The sequence below is a fragment of the Elaeis guineensis genome, chromosome 3 (assembly GCF_000442705.2).
Source record: "Elaeis guineensis isolate ETL-2024a chromosome 3, EG11, whole genome shotgun sequence".
Classification (NCBI taxonomy): domain Eukaryota; kingdom Viridiplantae; phylum Streptophyta; class Magnoliopsida; order Arecales; family Arecaceae; genus Elaeis; species Elaeis guineensis.
The window spans coordinates 1,809,056-1,834,887 of record NC_025995.2 but is presented as its reverse complement, the minus strand read 5'-3'; the positions used below and the strand labels follow the sequence as shown (position 1 = coordinate 1,834,887).

Here is a 25,832-nt window from a genome sequence, read left to right as displayed (position 1 = left end):
AATTAATGAACAGTGTGACACAAGGATGAATAAATTATACCCATATGATCATACTGTGAGCATCAAGTATGCTTAATGTATTATTTGTCAGAACCCATTGCGACATACGCATGATTAATACAAAAACATCTAACCAGTCCCTATTAGTACATGAGAATTCAACCGTGCTATGTTGATGATACACAGGAAATTCAGGGTGCAGACCATTTTCCAGCTCTGAAATCATGATAGAAACTGGATTTCTTTGAGACAACAAAGAATACTGCAAAGGCGAAGGAAATGAATTGCAATTGCAAATTAAAACCGACCTCATATATAACTGTAAGAAACATCAGCCTTGTTAAAAACAAAGTAACATACCTGGGATTGCAGGGATGATATAGTCCGGTTTCCGCAGGATGTCATGGAGTGTCTGCTTCTCATTCACCTTGATCCATTTACCAGACCTGTTACCTGGACATGATAAAAGGAAATGACTTTTGATCCAAGCCGCATTTTTGTAGACAAACAACAAAAGATCATCGTAGCAGAAGCAGGCATATGGAAAGAGATGAAAGTGGAAGTTGCATGATCTTGAAGAGTCCCAAAAAACGTATGTCAAGTTCGTTGCACGAAGTTCATGCTCAAAATTTTCAGGCAACAACAACTTCCAAAATCCAACCTAATCTCAACTCGATCAAACAAAGAGAGAGAACACTATTAATTTGTTGGTTGGCTTCAATTGACGGTCCCCCTCTTTACTGAGTGACATCAGTAGCTTTCCAAGTATCATTATGAACATCTACTTAATTTGTTGCATATCATCTATAAAAAGCCTTCCAATATTTTTTACTCTCTCTCTACTTGGTTCTTTCCAGTCCCTGACATTTTACCAAGTCAACCTCAAATATTTGGCAAATCATTACTATGACTCATTCTCTTTATCGTCATCATTCGATTCTGCCTCTACTTAAATAAAGAAGCAGGAAACTAGATTAGAATCTGGAAAATACATAAGAAGACCTGATATATTCAACATTTATGTAGCAGATGTGTAACTAAGTTTAAATGAAACATTTGTTACAACAGCGTACATCCAACGTAAATCATGTGGCCATGAAGACCAGCAAACGAAAAATGAAAACAAGACATAAAAAAGCAATCCAGTCAAACTACTATCCTTCCTAGTCAGCTAAGATATAAGCAAAATATAGCAAGTTCTAATTCAACATATTTAACAGAAAAGGCTAATTATATCTGAATTTTATCCATACTACACTCAGTTTATAGAATGCAAGAACAATACATAAAGGACACTACCGCCAAACAACAAGACATGCCAGTTAGCAAACAAACAAGTGAAATTTGTCAGTTTAATCCAACTTCCTTTTTTTAGAGTAACAGCTATCTGAAATGCATTTAGACTCCACTCAGCCAATAGAATAAAAGAGAAAAAGACTTGGGTCGATTTTATTTTCAGCTTTTCAAGTTGGAAGAAGACTGATGCTTTTTGCACTGATGAGAAACCAAAAAAGAGGAGGGGCAATCTTGGTTGTGCTGTGCAAGAAAAATAAGCCTCCAAATTAATGGTATTTAGTCTTTTCATTGAGTAATTTTCTTCTTCTCATTGTTCCAAAATAATCTTTTTAAGGTAGATGTCCTATCCCTCCCAAACTTGTCTTAATGCCATAGATAGAAAAAAACCAAAAGAAAATTTAGATAGCTGTATATAGGCGAAGAGAGACACGAGATGCTGGCACAGAGACACAGAATTAACATAACATAGTTGCATTTTCTGGACGTCTGTAATTAAAAGAGGAAAAGTGAAAGAACAAACTCATTGAAGCAACAGAATCGTCTGAATTTTGTTCATCGTCCTTTGCTTCATCACCAAGGACTTCTGCAGAAGAATCAACAGTGCCTTCTAGTAGATATTTAAGAACTTCCCTCTTTGACATTAAAGTTCCACTACCAGCCTGAGTAGTCAACAATGAAACATATATCACAAAGGAACATTACAGAGAATTCTTCTTTATTGAAAAGTGATGTTGTGGACAGTTTTAAGTTCTGCAGCAAAGCTTGCCCGAAGCCCCATAAATGACTGGCTACCACAAAGCTTTCCATAAGAATGCATGCCTGATAATGATAAATAACAAAGAAAAATGGATCTAAATGCAAAAGTCATTTTCTTCTTCAGATAGAATGAGAAACAAAAGTCATGATGTATACACTGAATGTTCTAATTGTTCTGTATGCATTGTGCACCCAAGTATTAAATGAGTCTGTTGACTGACAATTAAGGAGCTACAGTCGACGATAAATGTATACTCTGTGCTACTGCCCTCATGAATGGAAGTGCACAGTATTATGTCATTCCAATACTGGAAAATCGAGCTATAAAGTCTCAGAAAAGGATCACTTCTGTGAGATTCCTATCCAACCAATATTTTTGCTCTTGGTCTGGATCTTGGACATCTCTCCCCTTATTCATGCCCAGGCCGACCTAGCCCCCCAGCAGGCCATCAGATTTCCGCCAGTAAATCACTGGCTGTCAAAGATAACAGGACGGAACTAGCTTTAACGATGAGTTTTTCCTTCTTCAAATAGGATTCTATTAGTGGCCCCGAAACACCCACAGTAGTTTTATTATGTGTATTCAACCAATCCCCTTTTGAGACAGTAATGATCATTTAAAAGAGAAAATTCTAACCAATCTATATCAATATATATCAAGACCTACGCCATGGTCTTTGGAGTCTTATAGGCTATTCCACAAGATTGTAGTGCCTCTCTTTCCCTTGTTCGTCTGTTCAAGGCATTTTAATCCAAGGTTTAGAACCATAGAAATCCAAATTAGGTAACATAGGGTTTTCCTAACTCTTGCTTCCACTAAAATAAATTATGTAAGTGCTTGATACTTTTGTCTTCTCTGATCTGCAGCTAAGCTACGCCTCAGATGCTTCTTGGAGTGTTTTTCTGTATCGAATGCATAACCACAATATCAACCAAAACCATTCAATTCAGGTTTGGATCAGCAGTGGCATCAATTTACCAGTCATAAAAATGCTTGAGATCTTTCAACTATAAATGAAAATCTCTTTTCTTCTTTTACAAATTGCCACAGTGTATGATGCAAATATATGGTTACATTTTTAAGGGTTTTGCGTTGAGAGACCTGTCAGGCCTCTAAGACACCTTTTAATCTTTATAATTTGGCATTTAAGGTTGTCTAACTAAATCCATTTTCCACCATTCTTGCTCCTTGTTTCTCTCGCCTTCATCGGACTCAACCTGCCTCCTCAACATCTTATCCGGAATTAATCTATATTTGGAACAGGGGGCACCCTGATGCTCTTAGACAATTTTCTTACTTCAAGGCAATGACAAAATCATCACATTAGATATGACTATCCTTAGATCTCTATTGTGAGTAGATGGATCCACTTGATCGCTCAGACCTAAAGCATGCCTCATCAACCTTGATGGACATATGATGCAGTCCTATGATCAAAACTGCACAGAAGAGGAAGGCTTTAAGGAGGGAGTATTAGAATTTTGAAAGAGATTTCTGGGGGCTGTCCAGAAATTTCAGCAATCAATATAACCAAATTGCTAGAACTACCGGATTAGAGTTTCCTAGGTTCCGATAGGACAATAATAAGAGGAATTGGGGCTTTAATTACTAATATGAAATTTTTGCATGAAGAATGTTTAGCAAGAGGAAGCAATAAAAACATGAGCTTGCTGCTCAATAATTTAAAATATACCAATAGATAGCAATTAGTTTGTTGTATGAACAGTTATGTCAAATCTAGAAAGTAAATAAATACTAAAAGCATAAATATGGGCATATCTAGCAAATTTAAGAATAGACAATTAAAGAAATGAGCAAATGATGTAAAGACACAAGGGATCAAAGAAAAAACAAGGAGAAGAAGAGAAGAGAGAAGAGAGAGAGATTAGAGCAGGGGGGAGTCTGATAAGCAAGAAGGCTTTCTTTTATTTCCAATCTCCAAAACTGCACGGCATAGACCATGGATCCTTATGTATATCAACAGAAAACCCCAACTACGACTACTAAATTTCGGAAGATAAATGAATAAAGCATACTTGTTGTTCATGATACTGTAGCATGGACATTTTAATGAATAGTACCACTACAGTACCATGCGTTGTTAAGCTTTCAAATAAGGCTTCGAAATCTGTTGGTCACAGCCCTATATTCTGAAGAAGCCCTTTATGACTTCAAACATCCTGAATTTGCTAAGAAAAAATAGAAAACAACATAATAAAGACTAAACTAAAACTACCACCTACCCACTAATCTATGGGCCCCCTGATGGATCAATATACCTTGAGATTTATTGGCCTTTACCAACCTTCTCACTGCCTGTTTTATCTACCATCAGAATCGTCCAACAATTTGCAATACCTTACACTCACAAAGTTGTGCATCTCTTTCTCACTGAAAACTGGAAAATCTAAACATACATCTTTGGGCTAAACATCCAAAAAAAGTGGAACCTATTGATAAGGTTTTCTTTACAAACACCAAGTTGCTTCCAAGGCAAGCAGTCCTTAAAAATTTAATATTTCAAGACAGCAGTCCTTGAAAATTCTAAACCCTAATATTTGACTGTCGACCAGAATCATAGGTTATGGAGCTCAACCTTTGCTCATTTTGCACATCAGGGCACCAGACTTTTTTCAACCATTAATAACTTTTCTAGTTCCTACTGATCCTTATTCAAGAAAGTATGAGGCCAATCTCGTGTTGCAGATTTTCCCCTCATCTCATGTCTACCTCGGCGGAGTTGCTTGCGAATTGGACTCATTTTAGCATACTAGCCAGCTATAAATGAGTGGGGGCTTCTATAAATGAGTTTCATTTACGTTTGTGATCATATCCTTAGCCTGCTGTCCATGTTTTAGCCATTATAATCAAGCAGGAAATTAAGTAAACCTGCTCCAGTCTATAGATAATGAGGAGGTATACTAGGAAAATATTTTAAGGATCTCAGGGGATAAAGAATCATACAGATGTTAACTTAAACTAGAAAGTGGGTCAATTAAAAGCAGACCTCTAAAAATTACAAGTAAATTTCAGTCCAAGACCAGAAGAGGGGTGGGGGGGAAGCAAAACCTCAAGCTGAAAATTTCAAATCAAATACTAACCATCAAGAACATCAAAATGATCGAATTAGACTATTTTCCAAATCAAACTGGAAGTAAGATAAGCATAGCAATAAGTTTCGAGCAACAATATATTTGAAGTATTACAGCAGAAATAAAGAAGAGAAATTGTAGGATAAGTATAGAAGAGGTAGAGAAGAAGAGTATAAGAGTTAAATCAAGAGAGAGGAAAAGGCTGGACAGTAGCAAAAAGTTTCACACAACAATACATCAGAATTATTAAGCAAAAATAGGATTGCAGTTTGAGTGGATAAAATAAGAGAGCTTAAAGGAGAAAACAGTACAAGTTAAATCAAGAGAGAGGAGGAAAAAATGACAGACCTAGCCTGAACTTCTTAAATTCAAAACTATATGTGCATTAATCATTCACTGAAAGCTAATCGGCCAATGAATAGATTAAATTGACCTCCTGACAAATCCTCCTAAAAAATTGACCACCTTTGAGTTTCCTAATTTGGGTTTGTAAGGACTCTTGAAGACTAAAGCATAGACATACTCCATTTAAGTAGTCCTGTAACATTACTGAAATGTGAATACTACAATTGCTAGCATTTTCGTAAAGAACGAGAGAAGATTAAAAGATAACATGCAGTTGACTTCATTCAATTAGCATTTTGACTTTTACATCAGTAAAACAAATTTACTAAAAATATTCCTATGCCTCAATAATATAAAAAAAATTCTCCATTGGGTCTTCAAATCCGGAATCTATGAACCATAAATGAACTATAAATGGCTGTGATTTGCCTGTGGGGTGCTTATTTCAGCTTGGCATGGCCCAGGAATGCCTTATTGGTTCAAAGATGTTGCAGTCTGAACCTGTTGTGTTTGTTCCAACTTGGAGCATCTCCCTACCCATGCACCTAATGCACTTTTGTAACAGCCTTGTTTCTTCCTGACTTATGGCATCATTGAGCTCACAATCTCAGTATACTTAAGCTTATGAGTGGTTAATTCTGTGTGTGGTTTATGCTTCATTCCTAATTTGTACAAAGTGCAAGCATGTAGCTCGTTTCTTCTTTTTCATCAGATAAAGTTATGTGCTTTATTTGACCTCGTGCATTCTAAGAATTGCCTTATTTGTCTTCCTTTTGCTAAATCTCATGTTTGCTTCATTTCAACCTTTTTCTGTTTTATTTAGGTTTGCATCCGATAATCAATATGATTTCAGGTGAATCTTCATTTCATGGTCTCTTCCCAGTTCAAGAAGCCCCTCAAGCCCTTCATTCAACTGCGGTACAAAAGGTCAGATAGTGAAAACCAGAGCAAAACCAGATGCTAGAAAATCTGATCAGATTTGTTTTGACGATCTGGCAGATCGAAAAACCACTAACCTACATCTGAATACATTAAGAATCAAAATCCAATCCAACAACACTATTCAATTAGACGATCCCCTTGATTTCTAGAATTTAACTAGCGAACAGATAAAGTAGTTCAAAAAAAAAAAGAAGTCCCTCTAACATGTGGAATCTCTTTTATCTGTTTACATCATCAAGACTGATTCTATAACAAACAAAGAAGATAAAACTTCCTAATTTTAAGATATTCATGTTGGGGGGAGGGGGCTACACCCCACTGTTTGTGGTGGTGGGTGATTGACTGATGGCTGACAGATGGATATCAGGTGGTTTTTTATCCTAACCACCGCAAAAGTGAAGACAAGTTGGTAAGAAGATGGACAGGAGAAGTGCAAACAGATGAAATAGGGGCCCCACCACTATTTTATAAGATTTCTTACAATCTAACCAAAATTGAGGATGTCTATTAATTGCATTATCAGATCTATATCACATTCATGATGATTCAATCACTGTTAGGCCTAAATAAACTAATGCTCATAAATATCTCACATATGGACATTATCCAGGCAATGGTATAAGCAAAATGATGATGACAAGAATCATGGACAGGAGAAGTGCAAACAGATGAAATAGGGGACCCACCACTCTTTCTAGCAGATTTCTTAGAATCTAACCAGAATTCAGGATGTCTATTCATTGCATTATCAGATCTATATCAGATTCATGTGATGATTCAATCACTCTTAGGCCTAATTAAACTAATGCTCATAAATATCTCACATATGGACATTATCCAGGCAATAGTATAAGCAAAATGATGATGACAAGAATCATCATCATTCATCACAATCTTGAAATAACTCAAGCTTCTTCAAAAGTTTACGATATCTTCCTCTTACAAAATCCATCTTTATTCATCGAGTGTCCATCCCATTAGCTGCTCTACTCTTCTCTACCCACCTTGAGGCCTTTGAGCATACCAAAGCTCAGATAACTGCTGTGGCATTGGTCAAGATCACCCAGGCTAAGGTCTCCAGGATGATTCATTTGTTCCTACAATACTAAGTGGAATGACAGGCCAAAAATAATATTTTTCATGGGCAAATGAATCGCATCAAGATTGATTGTCACTTAAGCACTCAATCTGTCACTTGACAATATTTATACAACGAATAAGCATGCTCTGGGTATCTATATTCAAAACTTCAACTTAAGAGCATGCTGAATTTTCTTGTCTATATATGTATCAGTCCTTTCTTTTTTTGTGCTATTAAAGTGTACATTAGACTATAAGTTGTTCTAAATATATCTTTACACCGCATACTAACATCTATTCTATTGTTATATTACAGTCATAGACAGTTGTAATATCATATATTCAGCAATTTCCAGACATCACTTTATCTATTGCACTGCTGACAACATCTCCTCAACTAGTCATCTCAATTACCATTTATTTCTATGCTCAGCTGAGGTTAAGGGAAAAGAATAAACAGCATAACTTCAATAATTATCAGAATTAAAATTGTATACAGGTATTATTTCATGTCCCCTTGTTGATCTCCAAAATAATCACTTCATGTTTATTTTTCTCTTATGAACTATTGCCTATGAACCTCAAGCCACAATTATTTTTATTCAAAGTTGCAAATGGCATAGCAGTGCTTCAACTAACAATGAGAAAACATACTGATAATAAACAAAATTAATTAAATACAAATAATAAAATGCCAAAGTTCTATAACATTTCAAAAAGTCCAATTTTGTATAGAAATTACTTTGGAATTTTCATGGGTACTTAAAGATCCAGACACACACCTGATAGTACAACTCAACAGCATCTCGTGTGTAAGCACAATTCTCATCCCATGGCAATGGCAAAGAACTTTCAGAAAACATGTTCGAAAGTAAAGGATGTATCAAAAACCACATGTTTTATCTGACATGATAATCTTGACAAATAATAAACCATTCAACTAAATAATATTCAAGAAAAGGATATCATATCCAGATGAGATGAGAACTTGTCAGTCTCACAGAAGTCCTCAATAAAATCACTTGACATAACCTCTGCATAAAGAAGAAGAACCGGCCAGTGAAGAATATTGCTACTATCTAGTACTGGTTTCCTTAATCCAGTGAGTTCTTGATACACGGCCTTCCCAAGCTTCAGGCCTCTATTCTCAATTGTAGATGCAAGCTCCTGTACAAATTTAGCACAGTAATCAGCTAACTTGGATATATTGTGAAGAATTCTTTGTCATTCCCAGATAGCTAACCTTAGCTGCAGCCACGGTTTTCGACATTTGCATCTTGTGATTTTCATGCTCTTTCTTCCGCAAATCAATTTGTACTGATAACTTCTTGAGCTCTTCATTAGAAGGGAACTGTTCAAGTCCCCTTTGGCAGAATGATGCTGCTTCAGTCAACAGGTTTAAGGAGAAGGCCGCTTTGGCAGCTCTGTAGTATGCCTAGCCATCAGAAGATTCCACTATAATCTTAATTTGACTACTATTTGATCTCAGAAAATGTGGAGGGAAAATATCAAACATGAATCTACAATAAAGCAATAATGAAACAGCCAAAGATAATAGCAAGACCGATCCACATCCTCATAAGATATGTTCATGCAAATACATGTGCGTACAGTTTGCTTTGTACTAATGCACCAGTAATAAGTATGCATGAATGCTAATGCGGACAAGGGTAAAACATATCCTTACAAAAATAAGAAAATAACCTACCTTGACATTTGTTGAACACAACTTAATTGCCTCCTCTGCATCTTGCAAGGCACGTCTATTATTTCCCAAAAGCAAATTTACATGGGCACGATTTGCAAAGAGGATTGAGTTATCTGAGTCACTTGAGGCTTTCTGGTTTATAGCCCTAGTATAGCAATCAATTGCGTCTCTGTAATGCTTCTTACCCATCTTGAGATACTGGTTACCTTGCTCCTGAATAATGCAGTTTCATTAATTAATAACAAAAAAATCCAACATTCAAATTTTATAACTGGTTGTTAGAGCTTGGCTGCTGTGAAAAGTGCACAACTATGAAGATATGGAATTTTGTGATGAAAGTATTCAACTTGTATAACTGCAAAGAGAAAGAGAAAGGAAGGCAGAACATACTGCAAAAGGAGAACTTTTTCATCGGTTTGTGCAAAGAAAGATAAATAATAAGAAGTTTCATTCCACAGGGGATGAACAGGGAACCAAAGAGAAGTACAACTAAATTCTAACAACAGAATCAAGTATATTATCAAAGAGGGAAGTCTAAGATAGAAACGTGACCTCTCTTAGAAGTAGGATCAAACTCAAAAAACAAAAGAAAGTTAACACTAGATATATCTCCGTTCCCGCAAAAAAGGGAGCAAAAGAAGAACTTTATTGACCGCTTTGTGTGAAAAATAACAATAAAGGAAAATTTTTTTCCTTTGAAGAAAGATCAAAATCCAATAGCAGAGACTAGTATTTAGAACCATAAGGAAGACGGGAAATCAAGGGAGGATCTTTTCAACAATTTGAGCAGATAAAAAACAACAAAACAAATAAACAAAAAAAAAAAAAAAGAAGGCTCTTCTACCAAGCAGGGACGAAGCGGAAGCCAAAATCGAAAACGAACGACAGAAATAAGCAGAGTTATATCCAGGATGGGAAGGAAACGAGGGGCTTTCGAGAAGAGACCTTGAGCTCTTGGGCGGCGGAGTCTTTGAGGGCGGCGATGGCGTCCAAGTCGGCTCTTTCGCTCTCGGTGACGGGGTTGGACCCCGCCTCCATCCATAGCGCCATCTCGCTTCTTTGCAATCTTCTTCGCTCTTCTGCTCTCTTCTCCGGGTCCACTCGGATCTAACTCAGCCGGTAAGGGAGGGATGAAGCGAGGACCGGGATACCGCAAAATTAGCTCGTATAAAGCTTAAGTAACAAATTCGGCGCCTGTAGCTCAGTGGATAGAGCGTCTGTTTCCTAAGCAGAAAGTCGTAGGTTCGACCCCTACCTGGCGCGTTGTTGTTTTTCTACCATTGATTTCACCATTCTAAGGATTTTCTTGTTATGTTTCTCCACCATCCTAAGGATACGTTTCTTGTTATGTTTCTCCACCATTGATTTCACATTTCTTTCAGTCTAAGGATTTTCTTTTTGCCATGCACATTTCTTGTTATGTTTCTCTAATGCTTTTCCCCTTTTTATTTTGGTACTGTAATGCCTTTCCCTTAGAAGTCTATTGCTTGTTTATTTATACTATGGTTTTATTTCTAGTTTATTTTTATTTTTTATTATAATACTAATCGAAATAGTTTGTTTTTTTAGTACTAGTCCTATATTGGTTAAGTTGAGTCTTGGGCATTATTACGATTATTGGTCAAAAAGTTGAATGGCTCGAATTGTTGGATTGACTCCGCATTTGTATAGGTGAGATACTGTCTACTTTGGCTCATGACCATTTTTGGGCTTCAGTGAATCTTAGGCTTCAATGAGCTTTGGCCATTTAGAGCCTCACGGTTTTGCTTTTTAAAAGACGCTTTACGTAGAAAAAAAGATTTCAATCTATATAAGCCATACTTTCTCTTGACTCATCGACGATGTGGGACTAAAGAGGCTCTCCCTACACCATAACATAGCTCCTTCAGTCAAGAAGGGTATGTGTGAGCAGAGGTGTTCCCATAGATGGCGCCAATGTTACGGTCATGGGTCAAGAAGTCGAATGGCTCAAATGGTTGGATTAACTCCACACCCGCATACATGAGGTATTGTCTGTTTTGGCTCATGACCATCTTTAGGCTTTAGTGGACTTTAGACTTTAATGGACCTTTGTCATTTACAGCCTCATGATTTTGTCTTTTAAAAAATACCTCACGTGAGAGAGAATGTTCCAGTCCATATAAGCGATACTCCCTTTTGACTCATAACCAGTGTGGGACTAAAGAGGTCTTCTTACACCACAACATACCAACTAAACGTATTATGCTATGGATCAAGCCGACTTAAATGACGAGATATAACCTAGTTGGCATTTTACCGACTTGGTTCGATAGACAATCAACATCTAACCTGCAACGTTCGATATATAATCGGCATCTGATCGATGACTTCCTCGGTATTCTACCAACTACCTTAATCCCATAAATCTGGGGATCAAATGATGGTTATCTGATACAAGCATTAACTACACGTGGTCGTGGGATGCGATAGTCGCCCACAGACTATCCGTTATTCAGTCTTAATGACAGTTAATGAGGTAACCACCCAACAAATGCCATAACTTCCACATCCTGGATATTCAGGGACAAGAGTTACATTACAATGATATTCTCCACCCTATAAATAATGATAAGCAAAGGAGGACCTTATAAATTTTACTAATCAAAAGCTTTTGGCTCTCGCTTTTGGCTTATTACTATTTTTTTTCTCTGACTAACTTAAGCATCAGAGAATCCTTCACCAGACAACTTTCAACAAGAGAACTTTGTTTTGTAAGTTCTCTGCTGCCCAGCATTCAGGTGCCACAACTCGGCTCACCACTGACTATTTTGCCGAAGATCGGCTACAACAGGCATAATATTATTTATGCTTGTTTTTTAGTTAGAATGAAATAGTAATATTTTCATCTTTTAGTGGGAGAAAAATTATGGGTTTGTAAATAGAGGGAGAGAGTTACAGGAAGGGTTAAGAGAAAGTTTGGCGAGACATCTTTGATGGAAAGAGAGAGAGAAAGAGAGTTTTTTTTATAAATACTCAAGACTGTCAAATAAATATGGAAGCAAAATAAAAACATAAGAAGTGAGCGAAAATAGAGAGTAGTAAAAGGTATTTTTTTTATAAATTTTATTTTCTATGAAAGAGAGCCTTCTTATATGGCTCAATTTTTTTATAAATTTTATTTTCTATCCTAATTTTTTCTTCTGATGTCTCTCTTCTATTTTTTTTGGTGTTTTCATTTGAATCTTGGGTTGGCATGATCGATCTACTCCAAATAGTTTGCTGCTCTACACACAATACTATAGCATTAATTTTCTTTATGATAGATTCAATTTTGTATCTTTTCTTTTAAATTTCTTGTTACTTTATTATTTTTTATTTATTTATTTTCTTTGGTTTTTCTTACCATTTTTCTCTTGTGTCACTTAGGCATTTCTTTACCTTTTGGATGTTTACTTTTTTTAAATTTTTTTCCATACCAAAATTTTTTTTTCTTCTTGATTATTTTTTATGCCACTTTGAATAACATTGATTTTCACTTCATGTACTTATCTTTTCTTTTCATGCTATAATGTGACTTAAATGATTCATAGATTTAAATATGCAATGTACCTTATTCTTTTAGAGAATATATATTCTCTCCTCCATCTCTTTAAAAATATCAACAAAAAAACACAATGCACAAAAATAAAGTGTGTATTTGTATGTAGAATTTCTCTACTTGGCAAATATTTCTTAAATTAAAATATAGTAAAAGATAAATGATCTATTTGAAGAGAATAATGCACCATGTCAATAAATGAATGTATAGCTAATAAAAATACAATCAAGTTGGTCTACAATTTATTAAAATAAGAACATGTAAAGTGCAAGGTTTTATATTTTTGATTTTGGATAGGGTTTGTTAATCTGGTACAAATTTTGGATTAAACATGTTATTTCTTCTTTTTTTTTTCTAGTTTGACATTTAAAATTCACATTATTCAATATAATTTAGATGGATATAGACCCAATTTGTAGGAAACTTGGATTTTGGCAAATCTTTCATATGCCTAAGAAAATTTCATTAAGATTTTATTTCCACTCAAATTTAATCATTTAGTGTGTTGATTTGAACTATGGTTGCAAAGCTAATAACAATCTGTCATATACCTTGATTGTGGGAATTTCATACAAGATTATAAAGGATTTGCAATCACTCACAATAAATATGTGTGATTTTGAAGTATTTTTTAAGAAACTTTGAAATAATAAATATATGAGATTTTGATATAAGTGCACCATCGAGTATTTGAATGAATAAGGTAACAATATATTTAGAGATGGTAAAATTGACCTGACCCAATGGGTATACACCCTACCCAAATCTGGTCAAATCTGAAAAATAGAGTTTGACTGAGTTTGGATTCGAATTTGGATAAAATTCAAAAACTATAATACGGGCATGGGTAGGGTATGAGTAGTACTGTTTTTTACTCAAATCTATATTCGAATCCGATTCAAATCTACGGGTATGGATAATATCCGAATCTATATCCGAACCCATACCTAAATAGATATGTTTATAATTTTATTTTGATAATTCTATTTTAATTGATAATATGCATAAAATTATTTTGATTGTTTATATGTTCTATATTGAATTGTAATTCTATTTCTATATTTGATTTTTATAAATTTAGACTTATAAATTATGTTCTAGAATTGATAATTTTATTTTGATTGATAATATACATAAAATTATTTTGATTATTTATTTTTTTGGGTATGGGATGGGTATGGGATGGATATGAGTTGGATATAGAGAAATAGGTTATCCATGAAATTCTGAACCCATTGGGTATGGAGATGGGTATCTCTTTTCTTATCCGATTGTATATCGGATAGGATTTGGGTATAAGATATTAAGTTCAAATTTGAGGATGGATAGTACAATATCTGACCCAAATCCTACCCATTGCCATCCCTAAATATGCTATTATTAAAAAGTATATTGAACTCATTTGGTTTGCGAGAAGTGGAGGGGGAAGTGGTTATTTTCAGAAAGTAAAGGAGAGTCTTTTTATTTGATTGGAGTTTTAAAAGAAGAAAAATGAAAAAAGCTCTTTCCATGAAAAGGTACTTTCATATTTTATAGGAAGTATAAATCTATGGAAGAGATAAATTTTGAAACTTCCCATAGGATTGAAATTGATGATCTTTTTTTCTTTTCACAAATATTCTCTTAAGATGTATGGCTGAAATTTTCTAAAACATCAATAGATAGTTAAGGTGAAATACAGAAAAGTGATATATACTATGGTCTCTATTTTCTCATCTTTATAAATTAATATAATATTATATTAATATTATCTTAATATTAATATAATATAATATTTATTTTAATATATATTATAATATTTATAATATATAAATATTATTTTAATATTTATACTTATATAATATTTTATTAACATTAATATAGTATTTATATTAATATATTAATATTATATTTATATTTATATTAATAAATTTATTATATTAAATTTTATTTATAATATTAATACATATATTAGTATTATATTAATATAAGGATTAATCATAAAAAAAATTTGAACTATTTAGAGATTTTCAATTTCATCTTGAACTTCAATTTGATGTAATCAGGTCATTGAACTTTTCAAACAATTCAATTCGAACCCTGACCGTACATTCTGTCTGCTTGCCGTTACAAAAAAGTCACATGTGCTCATATGACAGAGATATGTGGCAGACAGGGTTGATGTGGACAAGATATTTTCTCTTTTTTTTCTTATTCATGTGGAATGTGGATTTCCATCATTCCTCTCATTCCTGATGATTCAATACTGGCTACGATAGTAAGAGTGGTGGACTACTGATTGACGAGAAGACAATGATCGATCCTTTCATTGATGGTAATTTTTTTATTGTACCTTTTTATTCTTTTTTTGTGGGCAAGATTTTAGTTTTTCTTAATCTATCCATTCTTCCCATTGACTCTAGTTGCAACTTGCAAGGACTATACATCAGTGAGAGAGAGAGAGAGATGAGAGTTAGAAGAGATGAAATCTAGAAGAGTTAGAAGGTCTTCACATGACCCCGCACTCTCTAGTATGGACTTAACTAGAAGCTTCAAAGTTCTCGGTCAGTGCAAATATGGTCATGTAGCTAAAATATGAACTTTATAAATCGATAATAACCTTAGATGAAGGTTTAGGGATTGTCCAAATTATCAGATGAGTGTGATTAGTATCTTGAATTTATTTTTTTAATTTTATAATTATCAAATTATACTAATATAAGTTGTTTAATTATAATATAGATATTAATTGATAGTAGAATGATTTATATTGTGGATATTTTACCTAAATTGATATGGAGATAAGAGATCGAGCCAAAGTAGCTCTATTTGAGAAAAAAGATGAAGCAAGGGACTTGAAAGCAAATATAAGAAGATTGTCTGCTATTGTTAGAAGATATGGAGAAGAAAATTCTAGTTTAAAAGAACATATGGCAGAGCTTAAAGGAGAAATAATTGGTTTGTTAGAAGAGATAAATTATTTTTAAAAAAAGACTAGTAACATCAAAGATAAGCAACAAGAGTGAAGGCAAAATGTGCAGAGTTAAAGAGAAAGCTTACAAAGTATGCTGCAAGGAAGAAGCTATATGTGACTGCATTCATATTTCTATTCATTCTGCTAACAATGGTGGTCATGTTTTGATTAACTTCCATATATGCTATCCTGTAATATTATTTAAAATGGTAGTCATATAGAGGACAAGCTCTAGTGTATTGATGGTTTTGAAAATCACCTTTGTAAAGAATGTTATGCATCAATATTGTCGAATGTATGCTTTCTTTATTGTTAACTATTTAAATTCTTGTCTAGTAAATAGTGAGCTTTGGAATTTGTTTATTACTTGGCACATAATGTAATTGTATAAAATAAATAATGCTGAAACGGCACATGCATGGAACCAGCAAATATGAAATGGCACATGCATGAAACTTAAGCAGATTTGATTGGATAGCAGGTTTGAATGGCCTCTATTATTAATTAAGTAGTGGACTTTATTATTAAAGTAATGATCTTGAAGGAATACTAAGTTTAAAAAATATTTAATGCAAATATTGTACTGTTGTTGAAATGATATTGGTAAGCTCTAGTTGCATATGCAACTTATAAAACTTACAAAACTCAAATAGCATTGCTAACCTCTAGTATTATTGAACTAGTTAACAAGTGACAAGAAAATATTTAGAATCTTTTATTCAGCCATTGAGCAAGTTATAAGCTGAAGCATTAGTGCTTTTACAGCATAATTTCATAAATGATATACATATAGGTTGCTTCTCATACTTTACTTCCATTTAAATAAAATTGAAATATGAAACAATAAGATTTTAAAAAGATTTCATGCTATTATTATTGAACTGATACTGTTAGGTTCCAATAGCATATGCTAGAGCCATTGGTAAAATGGCACATGCATAGCAGTTGAAATATAAAATAGTGGATAATACTATTGCTATAGCTACTACTAATATCAATGAGTGCTGCCATTGATACACCCATTGCTAACTCAAAACCATCAAGCTAGGCTTGAATTTGTGAGATTAAGAGCAACCTCTACTATAAACATTGTGTTAAATATGAATAGCCAACATTGTCTTAATAAAAGAATCAAGTTTATGAACACATGAGCATTCTTGAATAATATTAGAGAAGTGCCAGTGAAACATTTTGAGCTTTGAACCTGAACGTGAAGTATTATGAGCTTTGAACATGAAGTATTATAAGCTCAACCTAAAGTATGATACTCAAATATAATGAATCTTCTATTCTACTATTGAGTTTTAAACCTGAAGTATTATGTATCCATACTGACCATCGAATTTACACTGAAGGTAATTGTTAAACCAATAATACTGTCAGATCCATACTGAAGGTAATAGTTAAACCAATAGATGATACATGATCTAAAATATGTATAATCAGCAAATAAAATTTGACCATGAAACATGATCTGAAGCAATGATCAGAAAGATGCACAACCACAATTCTTCAAAAATGATCTGAAATATTGAAATATATAAAACCATTGAACCATCGTGAAACATGACCTAAAGCCATGACACCAACATCATCTAACCAATAGTCTCTCAAAGATGGTTTGAAACATTGAACATTCCTTATATATAGGCCACAAATATTGCACAGCCATAGATATTGCATAGCCACAGCCATATATAACAGACATTCTACTAAAGAACATAGAATTGTGCCCAAGAATAAAGCGTAGTATTATGCCAAGGATCAACTGCACATTGAACATTATACAACATTGAACTAATACTAAAAGTATATTTATCATTAAAGTATAAAAGACTAAACTAACATTGTCTAAAAGGTTGCCACTGAACTACAAAGGACTAAACACTAATATGTATAAAATAAAAATAGTTTAATCTGAACAAAAAGCTACACCCTTAATACCTTGTTCTACCCTTAATACATTGACATTCTAAATCCATAAGTATTCTCTAATAACTTCAAATATACATATAAATTAAGATTGCCAATAGTGCTATCCTGAGTGGCTGGCTAATCAGATAATGACTGAGTAGATTCTTCATTATGGTTTCTCCTTCTTGCATCCATATGAGCTCTTAATGAATTCATGGTAACTTGAGTTGCACTTCTTCCACTCATCTGCCTCACCCTACTTCATCCCTGCAAATGTAATTAATATTGAAATTTGAAATGTGAGAATATATAATTAAAGGGGTAATAATTATCTAACTATAAAAAATCTCTCTCTGATATTTGGTGAGATATATAGCCTATAACCTTTTGGTAAGATTTTCTCTCTTGTCCTCTTCCTCATTTGAGTAGAGCCTTCAATATGCTGCTACTCAGGACTTCTGTCAATAGCCAATTCTCCTTATCTTCTCTTTATTGGCAGCTTTGCTTGTCTTCTTGTATTGGCTCCAATAGACATCATCTGACATATAAAAATTTGATAATATTATACAATCAACTATATAATAAGGCATATTAGATAGGATAAAGTTATTATGATAACCTAAATTTTTTTTGACCTACCTTTAGGCCTCCTTGGTGGGAGACAATAACTCGGATCAAGAGTTAACGAATCACTTCTGCTGGAGCATCCTTGCTTATTATGACCTCTTTGAAAGCATACTTGATGGGTCATTTATCTTCCATATCTTGAAAACCTATAAACATGCTTGGACTCCTCGTGTGGATCCTTTCTTCTATTTTTTTTAGGTCTATTTGACAATACTCTTACTGATGGAGGTAGCACTACCTCTGCAACAGTCCTAGGCCATAACTTTTTTTCATTGATAGGTTAAAGGACAAACTTATAACACTGCCTTCATGCATCCTAGGTATAACAATCTACTATATAATCCTCTATATTATCATGTTTATGCCATATAGCAGATATAGCATGGGCACATGATATCCCTGTAAGGTTTCATTCATTATATGCACAAGTTCTATTAACCAAGCTTACTTCATATGACTGCCCTTTATATATAATTTTATATTTTCTATCACCATTACAAATAGCCTCACACCATCTGCACTCAAACTTATTTCTTTCTATTTTCTTTTGAATTCATGAACAAATTATTCCATGCCACTTCTTTATGTCTTCTCTTTTTTTTGTCATTCGGATCATTAATGCCCTCTGTATATCTTCAAGCATCTCCATTAGTGGCTTTTCTCTTGCTTGAAGTATGTAACTATTGAAGGTCTAAGATATGTTGTTATCAGTGACATCATGTTTTGAAAATGGACTGAAAAAAGTCTTGATGAATTTTGTTGGATTTGCATCAGTGAAGTTTTTCCATGCTTCTTCAGATAGTCCCTTCAGCTCATCCATGACATCCAAAAAGTCTCCTTATGTTGTACACTTGGCAGTCTTGAAGAAGATCAACTTTAAAACTCCACCTTTGTGCTTCTTTCTCCAATTTTTATATACATGTCTTGCACAATATCTGTACTCAGCATGTGGTAGCAAATCACTAATTGATCGAATAAATTCCTACATAGAATATACAATAAAAGATGATCAGTGATAACATATAAATATTATGCATAATTTTTATATAAATATTTTTAAAATTTATTTTCTGATAACATCCCTATCAATGCCAGGTAAAAGCTCATCCTCACAAATCCATTTCAAAAAATATTTATGAAGTCCAATTATGAGTCTATAACCTGTCAAAAAGTCTTTTCTAAGAGCTTCAAAACCAACATACAATCTCTAAAATTCTAATCTATTAGCAGACCTCTCAACCTTTATAATTACTATTATGCCTTTATTCCTTATTCGGATCTCTTTACAGTAGTCAAGTAGTTTGCCATAATATTTGTTATGACATCTTCTTATAGTTTTCAAAGTCATTTGTCTTATCGTGTTAACATTTAATCATGCTTACATCAACTTCAAATCTTGTCCTAATGTTATGCTTGATCTCCTTAGGCTTATAATCAGGATAAATCCCAAGCTTTTCTTAAAATTTTTTTATAATCTATCTAGCTATTATTTGGCTGTTCTTATAAGTTCTTACACATCTATGGTCATTAACATATCTTAATTTAAAATTTATCAATATTTTTTTTATATGAACACCATATTTTAAATGGATAGTTATTAATGAATGCACATTTTACCTCTACTCTAGTAGCCTCATTCTTAATAAATCTCATATCATATCTTTGTGCTATACTATATTTGATCACAACATCTTTAAACTGTCCTATAGTATTGAATGTCATATCTTTACAAAATCTGACATCCTTTATCTCAATTTTAAGATTAAAAAAATCTCATCTCTTCCTCCTCGTAAGCTCACCAATCTCATGATCAGGATTTGATTTAGATGTTTCAGATTTAGATGAATTATGATAGTCACTATCATATCTAGTTTGCTCTTCAACTTCATCCACTACAATAGTAGTGCTTAGTTCTATAATTTGATCTTGAGATGATGGTTGCTTTCTCTACACCTCATTATTTTTTTTCTTATTTTCTTTGCTTACTTCCTTCAATTTGTCCCTCATAGTTATCAACTCCTCATCATCAGTTAATAGCTCATCAATTGTATAATAGCTATCCTCACTCTCTTCCTCTTCATTGTCACTGGATGGGGTGTAGTCTTCATCCTCGAAAGATTCTTCAACAATCCTTACATCCTTAGATTTCTCAAGCACTTCCTCTTTTTCTTTGCTTATCACCACTTGTTGACTTTGCTGAGCAACTACTTTTCTGCCTTTATCTTTTGCTACTTGCTTACCAATTTCTTTACTTGTCACTGATTCTAGGCTTTTCTTCTCATCAAGCTTTTTAGTAAGACTTCTAGTTCTTGGTCTCTTTATGACAACTTTATCCATTGGTTTTTTATGCTCAACATAAATATGAAGATACTTTTTTATATTCAAGACAAGCTTTATCATTTTTTTTTAAGCTAACCATCTTCATACACTAGTCTTATTCCTTATTTATTATTAGGAACATAAATCCTATAAAATAATCTTACAACTTTATCCATATACAGCTTCTTTACCATATCTTGTAATTTCTCGTAATATAAGCTTTCTATGTTATGGCTATCAAAATAAGCTACACTTCCTCCAATATGTTCCATGCATCCAATCTTGTTAACAAACAAGCCATCATGATACACAGCAATGGTTAAAGAATCTATTTTACATGATATATGAAAAAGATTATAATTAACATAGAATTATTATTAAGAAATAGTATATGACCAAAATTTATAAAGTAGTCACATAGGATTTTTTTTAAATAGATTAGCGGTTAATAGATAAATGGGGACCACATTTAACAAAATTCTAAAGTTTTAACAAAGCTTTTGGATGATATAGAGACAGCTCAGGATCATATTATACTTCATAAAAAAATTTAAGATAAATTATAGGAACATCCCCTCAATTTTAGTCTAATTTTGCTTATACTCTCTTGACTTTAAAATACGTCAAATTAGTCCTATAAATTTTTAAAATATTTCAATATGATCTTATCATTTACTTACTAATAAATAGTATTAGTTTTATATTTAATAGATGAAAAAATCTTTTTCTCATATTGGATGGATCACCGACAAAGAAGGGAAGGAGGTAGAGAGAGTTGCCATAGAGCAAAAGGATGGGATCATGGAGGTTGGCATGAAAGGAGAGGATGGTGTCAAAGACCTCATAAGGGAGATTAGAGGAGGAGGAAGATGAGGAGAAGAAGGTTAGGAAGAAGGGGAGGGGAAGAAGGGAGTGCACTCATGGGTGGACTTAAAGAATGAGAAAGATGATGAGGAGAAATGGATAAAGAGAAAGGAGATGAGGGAGCAAGAGGGGCTACCGCAAGAAAGATCAGAGGAAGAGAGAGCTACCACGGAGGAGGAGAGGTTATGATTATGCTTGGAGGAAGAGGAGGAGGAAGGAGGGGTCACGGGTGAGCTTGGAGGAGGAGGAGAAGGAAAAAATATAGATAAGAAGAAAAGGGAGGAAGGGAAGGAGAGGTCGTCGTGAGGAAGGGGTGGAGATAGTGAGAGCCATCATGGAGAGGGACATGGGCAAGCTTAGAAGAGGAGAAGAAGTAGAAGAGGAGAAATAGAAAGAGGAGAAAGGAGAGATCACCGGTGAGAAAGGGGCGGAGATGGTGGGAGTAGCCATAGAAAAAGATATGGGTGGGCTTAGAGGAGGAGAAGGAGAAGTAAGAGAGGAGAAAAGAGAGGAGGGAGAAGGAAGGTTCGTCGGTGAGGGAATGGAGGTGGTGGGAGCTGCCATGGAAAGGGACATGGGTGGGCTTAAAGGAGAAGGAGGAAAAGTGAGAGAGAAAAAAAAGAAGGAGAAGGAGGGTTTGCCGACAAGATGGGCGGAGATCGAGGGAGCTATCATGGAGGAAGATAGCTCACAAGTGGGCTTGGAGAAAGAAGAAGAGAAAAAATAGATGAGGAGAAAGGAGGAGAAAGAGGAAGGAGAGGAGAATGGAGAAGAGGAAGGAGAGATATCAGTATCGGAGGTAGAGAAGAAAAGCAATCGAAGAGGAAAGAGGAGGAAGGAGATAGGAATAAGGATAATTTAGTTATTTTATAAAATAATAGTATCATTCTATTAATAAAAATAGATGATAGAACCACATCGGAACATCTCAAAAATTTAAAAGACTAGTTTGATACGTTTTAAAGTCGAAAAAATATAAGTGAAATTGAAGTAAAGTCAAGGGGGTGTTTCTATAATTTATTCATAGTTTTAACAAAATTTTGGGACCACATACAAAAAAATATCTTGGGACCATATGTAGACACAACAAAAATATATTTTTTTGGATCATTTTTTTACTAAAAATCATTAGTAACATTTGATGTTAAGTCAATCTTTATTGTTTCTTTTCGAGATGAAAAAATTATGAGTTACAAAATAAATTTAAGCTAAATCTTAACAAATGAAATCCTAATAATTGAAACCTTAATATAAGATGAGAATTTTTTTCATGAAAATAGAGAATCGATCACCGTACAATGCCATTGCTCGTCGACTAACAGACCACCCCCTCCATAAGGGTCACTAGTATTTAGTCGTCAAAAAGAGATATCCTAAATGAAGAAAAATATAATCAAAAAAAATTATTATTCATAAAATTTTTTTTTACCACATAAGTCTTTTCTACTACGTACCTCTATCACATAAGCATATATGACTTTTTTATAATGGTAAGTGAATGACATGCACCATTAGGATTCGAATTAATTTTTTTGAAAAATTTGATGATCCGATTGTATCAAATTGAAGCTCATAATGAAATTAATTTTTTTAAATAGTTCAAGATATTTTTTAAGATTAATCCTTAATATAATAAATTATTATGATCTAATGTTATAATCTAATATAATATTATTATATTAATATTAATATAATATAATTATTTATACAAAATTTGTGAGTAAAAAGATATAGTCTTATATTTATTAAGGATATAATAGTTATTTTCAAGAAAGTAGATGCTCAACTAAATATAAGTTACTCTAAAATAAATTATTTTTTTTTGATCAACCAAACATACCAAAATTATATTCTTAGAAAGTAACTTTCTAAGAAAAAAAGTTAATTCTTGAGAAAAAAGTTCTTTTTGTGAACCAAATGAGTCTATTATCTATTTACATATGATTCCGTAGGAGTTTTAAGGCTACGTTCCTGCATGAAATATGGAGAGTCAATCAATTAAAATCATATGTACCAATAAATAATTGCTTACTTTCTATTAGCTTGCCTATTGAATAAAGTATATATTGAAATTGAGCCTATAAGATATGCATGGATATGGAAGAAAGAAGATACTTCCATCAAATTACAACTATCTAGAGTACATAATTCCATAAAAACTAGGATTACATATTTCTATTAGGAAGTGATTATGAAATTTCATTTTTTTCTTATACTACAGATTCTTCATTGATTCTGAAATTTCATTCTTTTTTCAAAATTATGGATCCTTCATATCCTTTCATTGCTAAAATCTAGTTTCTTTATTTGTTGATTTATTTTCTTTTGAAACTTAATCATTCGGTTACAATACATTTGGCAATCGAAATAAGGTCTCAAAAGATTTATTTAAATATAGAATATGGAGTCTTTAGCTTTAAATAAGGCATTCTAGTTAGTATTTTTAGAATTTTATAAATATCTATTTATCAAAATTTTAATAAAGTGAAATGATGAACAAGATGAAGGCTATGATATATTAAGTTTTGAAGAAAATCTCTCAAATTGATAACTTTTTTTCAAGAGTTTTTGAGTTTTATTTCAGAATCTTGCATTTAACCCAATTACTCAAAATTAATTACCTTATATGATATTAAATTAGAAAATCATATGAATATTTGCTTTTTTTTATTTCAATTTTGTTGTGGTTTAACATCCAATTATATCTTTTTGTTTATTTCATATTTCATAAGATAAAGAGCAAAATTAAGATCTCGGATATATATATACATATTCTTTCTAGCTTGTTATTGTTTAAATCATTATTTTGCATGGAGATTGCACGGGCTTGGAGTTTTGCATTTAAAACCTTTAGAAAATCTCACGAACCGGAGATTTCTCTTATGTTGGATGAAAATTTTGAGAAAAGGACTAACTTTTTTTAGTTTTCTAATATATATTAGACAAGATACTATAAATGAAAGAGAAGGATGGGTATATATAGATCTTGGATGGTAGGAATCTGCAATATCTATATATGCTTATGAGAGAAAAGAAAGATTACTACTAAACTAATCTCATTACAAACTAGAAAGTCGAATAGAGAAGTCATATTTATAAATATTAATGAGAAATATTTTTGTCCAACTTTCATAATTGTTTTGTGATTGGTAACAATTAACATATATTATGCTTCTACAAATAGCTTCTAACCATATATTAAGAAAATCTAGTATATTAGGTATATAGACAAGCAAATGGTAACCGATAAATATTTTATAGATAAGATAATTTAATTAAAAATTAAATTTTGAAAAGACTAGAAAATAATTATTTAATGAGTTTTTTCTAAAATAGTATATCTCACCTTTATCTATTGATTCAAAAATATCTCTATTCCTTCTCCTTAGAAACCTCTTAAAGTCTAAATATATTAAGATATATTTATTAGAATTTTGATTTATTTTTTTATTAAACTAAATTGTCATGCACATGTTAATTTAGAAATTAGCATGAGTGCATTTATTTCTACATGTTGTTTTTACTCTTGTCTTTTTTAATATTGAAGTCGAACAATTCTATTATCGACATTTACTCAAATAGTATCATCTAAGCGAAAAGATGGTAGGGTTCAAGTCTTTGGAGTTAGCTCCTTGAAGGTGGGGTCAGTATAGGTAGAAAATCTGAGATCTCAAAATATATAAAAAGAAAAATAGATCCAATAATACTAAAATCCTTTATTCTATAAAATTCTCATATGTTTTGAGTTTTTTAAATTAGCTTATTCTTTAACTCTATATTTAGTAGACTAATAGAATAATGTATTCCTATAATTAAGTTCGTCCATATATTAAATAATTAAAAAGAATAGAATAAGGAGGTTGAAGCATAAACTAGACAAGATTGCCCTTATAGGAAGCAAAATTGGTTATGGCAAAATGAATATAATATTTTTTTTGTTAAATGACATGGTATACTATTTTACATTTAAAGTTATAATATTTTGAATTCTTTTAACTATAATTACGATAATACTTAACTTAGAAATATTAAAAAATAGTGATAGTGTCATTACTTAATGACCATCTCAAAAAATATGAATCATGCAATGCCCATAGCAACAAAAAAATATAAACAATACTAGTTGATTTTTTTCTCATAGGCATCGTTTAAGTTAAAAAATATTTTAAAATCAATAAAAAATTAATAAATAGAAATTTTAATGTACAAAATATTAAAAATAAAAGTATATAGGTGTCTCTAATAATGATAAGGCAACATATATCATAAAGCAAAATTGTTAGTAAAACATTATCATCATTTCATATCTTTAAAATTGAATAATCCTACAAATTATTTTTGATTATTATATATTTTTAAAAGATCTTTGAATGATT

The 25,832-nt window shown here is 32.6% G+C and overlaps 1 protein-coding gene and 1 non-coding gene across 2 annotated transcripts; one reads left to right on the top strand and one right to left on the bottom strand.

The window, feature by feature from the left end:
- Window positions 1-15: 15 nt before the first annotated feature.
- Window positions 16-10,342, bottom strand: LOC105042401 (uncharacterized). Its single transcript, XM_010919593.3, has 8 exons — window positions 10,166-10,342; window positions 9,221-9,433; window positions 8,756-8,947; window positions 8,479-8,679; window positions 8,295-8,375; window positions 1,817-1,955; window positions 361-453; window positions 16-262 (listed from the first exon to the last, which is right to left on the bottom strand). The coding sequence occupies exons 1-8, from the start codon at window positions 10,268-10,270 to the stop codon at window positions 192-194; spliced, it is 1,095 nt and encodes a 364-aa protein (XP_010917895.1). The 5' UTR covers window positions 10,271-10,342; the 3' UTR covers window positions 16-191.
- Window positions 10,343-10,410: 68 nt separating this feature from the next.
- On the top strand, window positions 10,411-10,483 carry TRNAR-CCU (transfer RNA arginine (anticodon CCU)). Its single transcript has one exon. It is a non-coding gene; the product is annotated as a tRNA-Arg (tRNA).
- The last annotated feature ends 15,349 nt before the right edge of the window (window positions 10,484-25,832 follow it).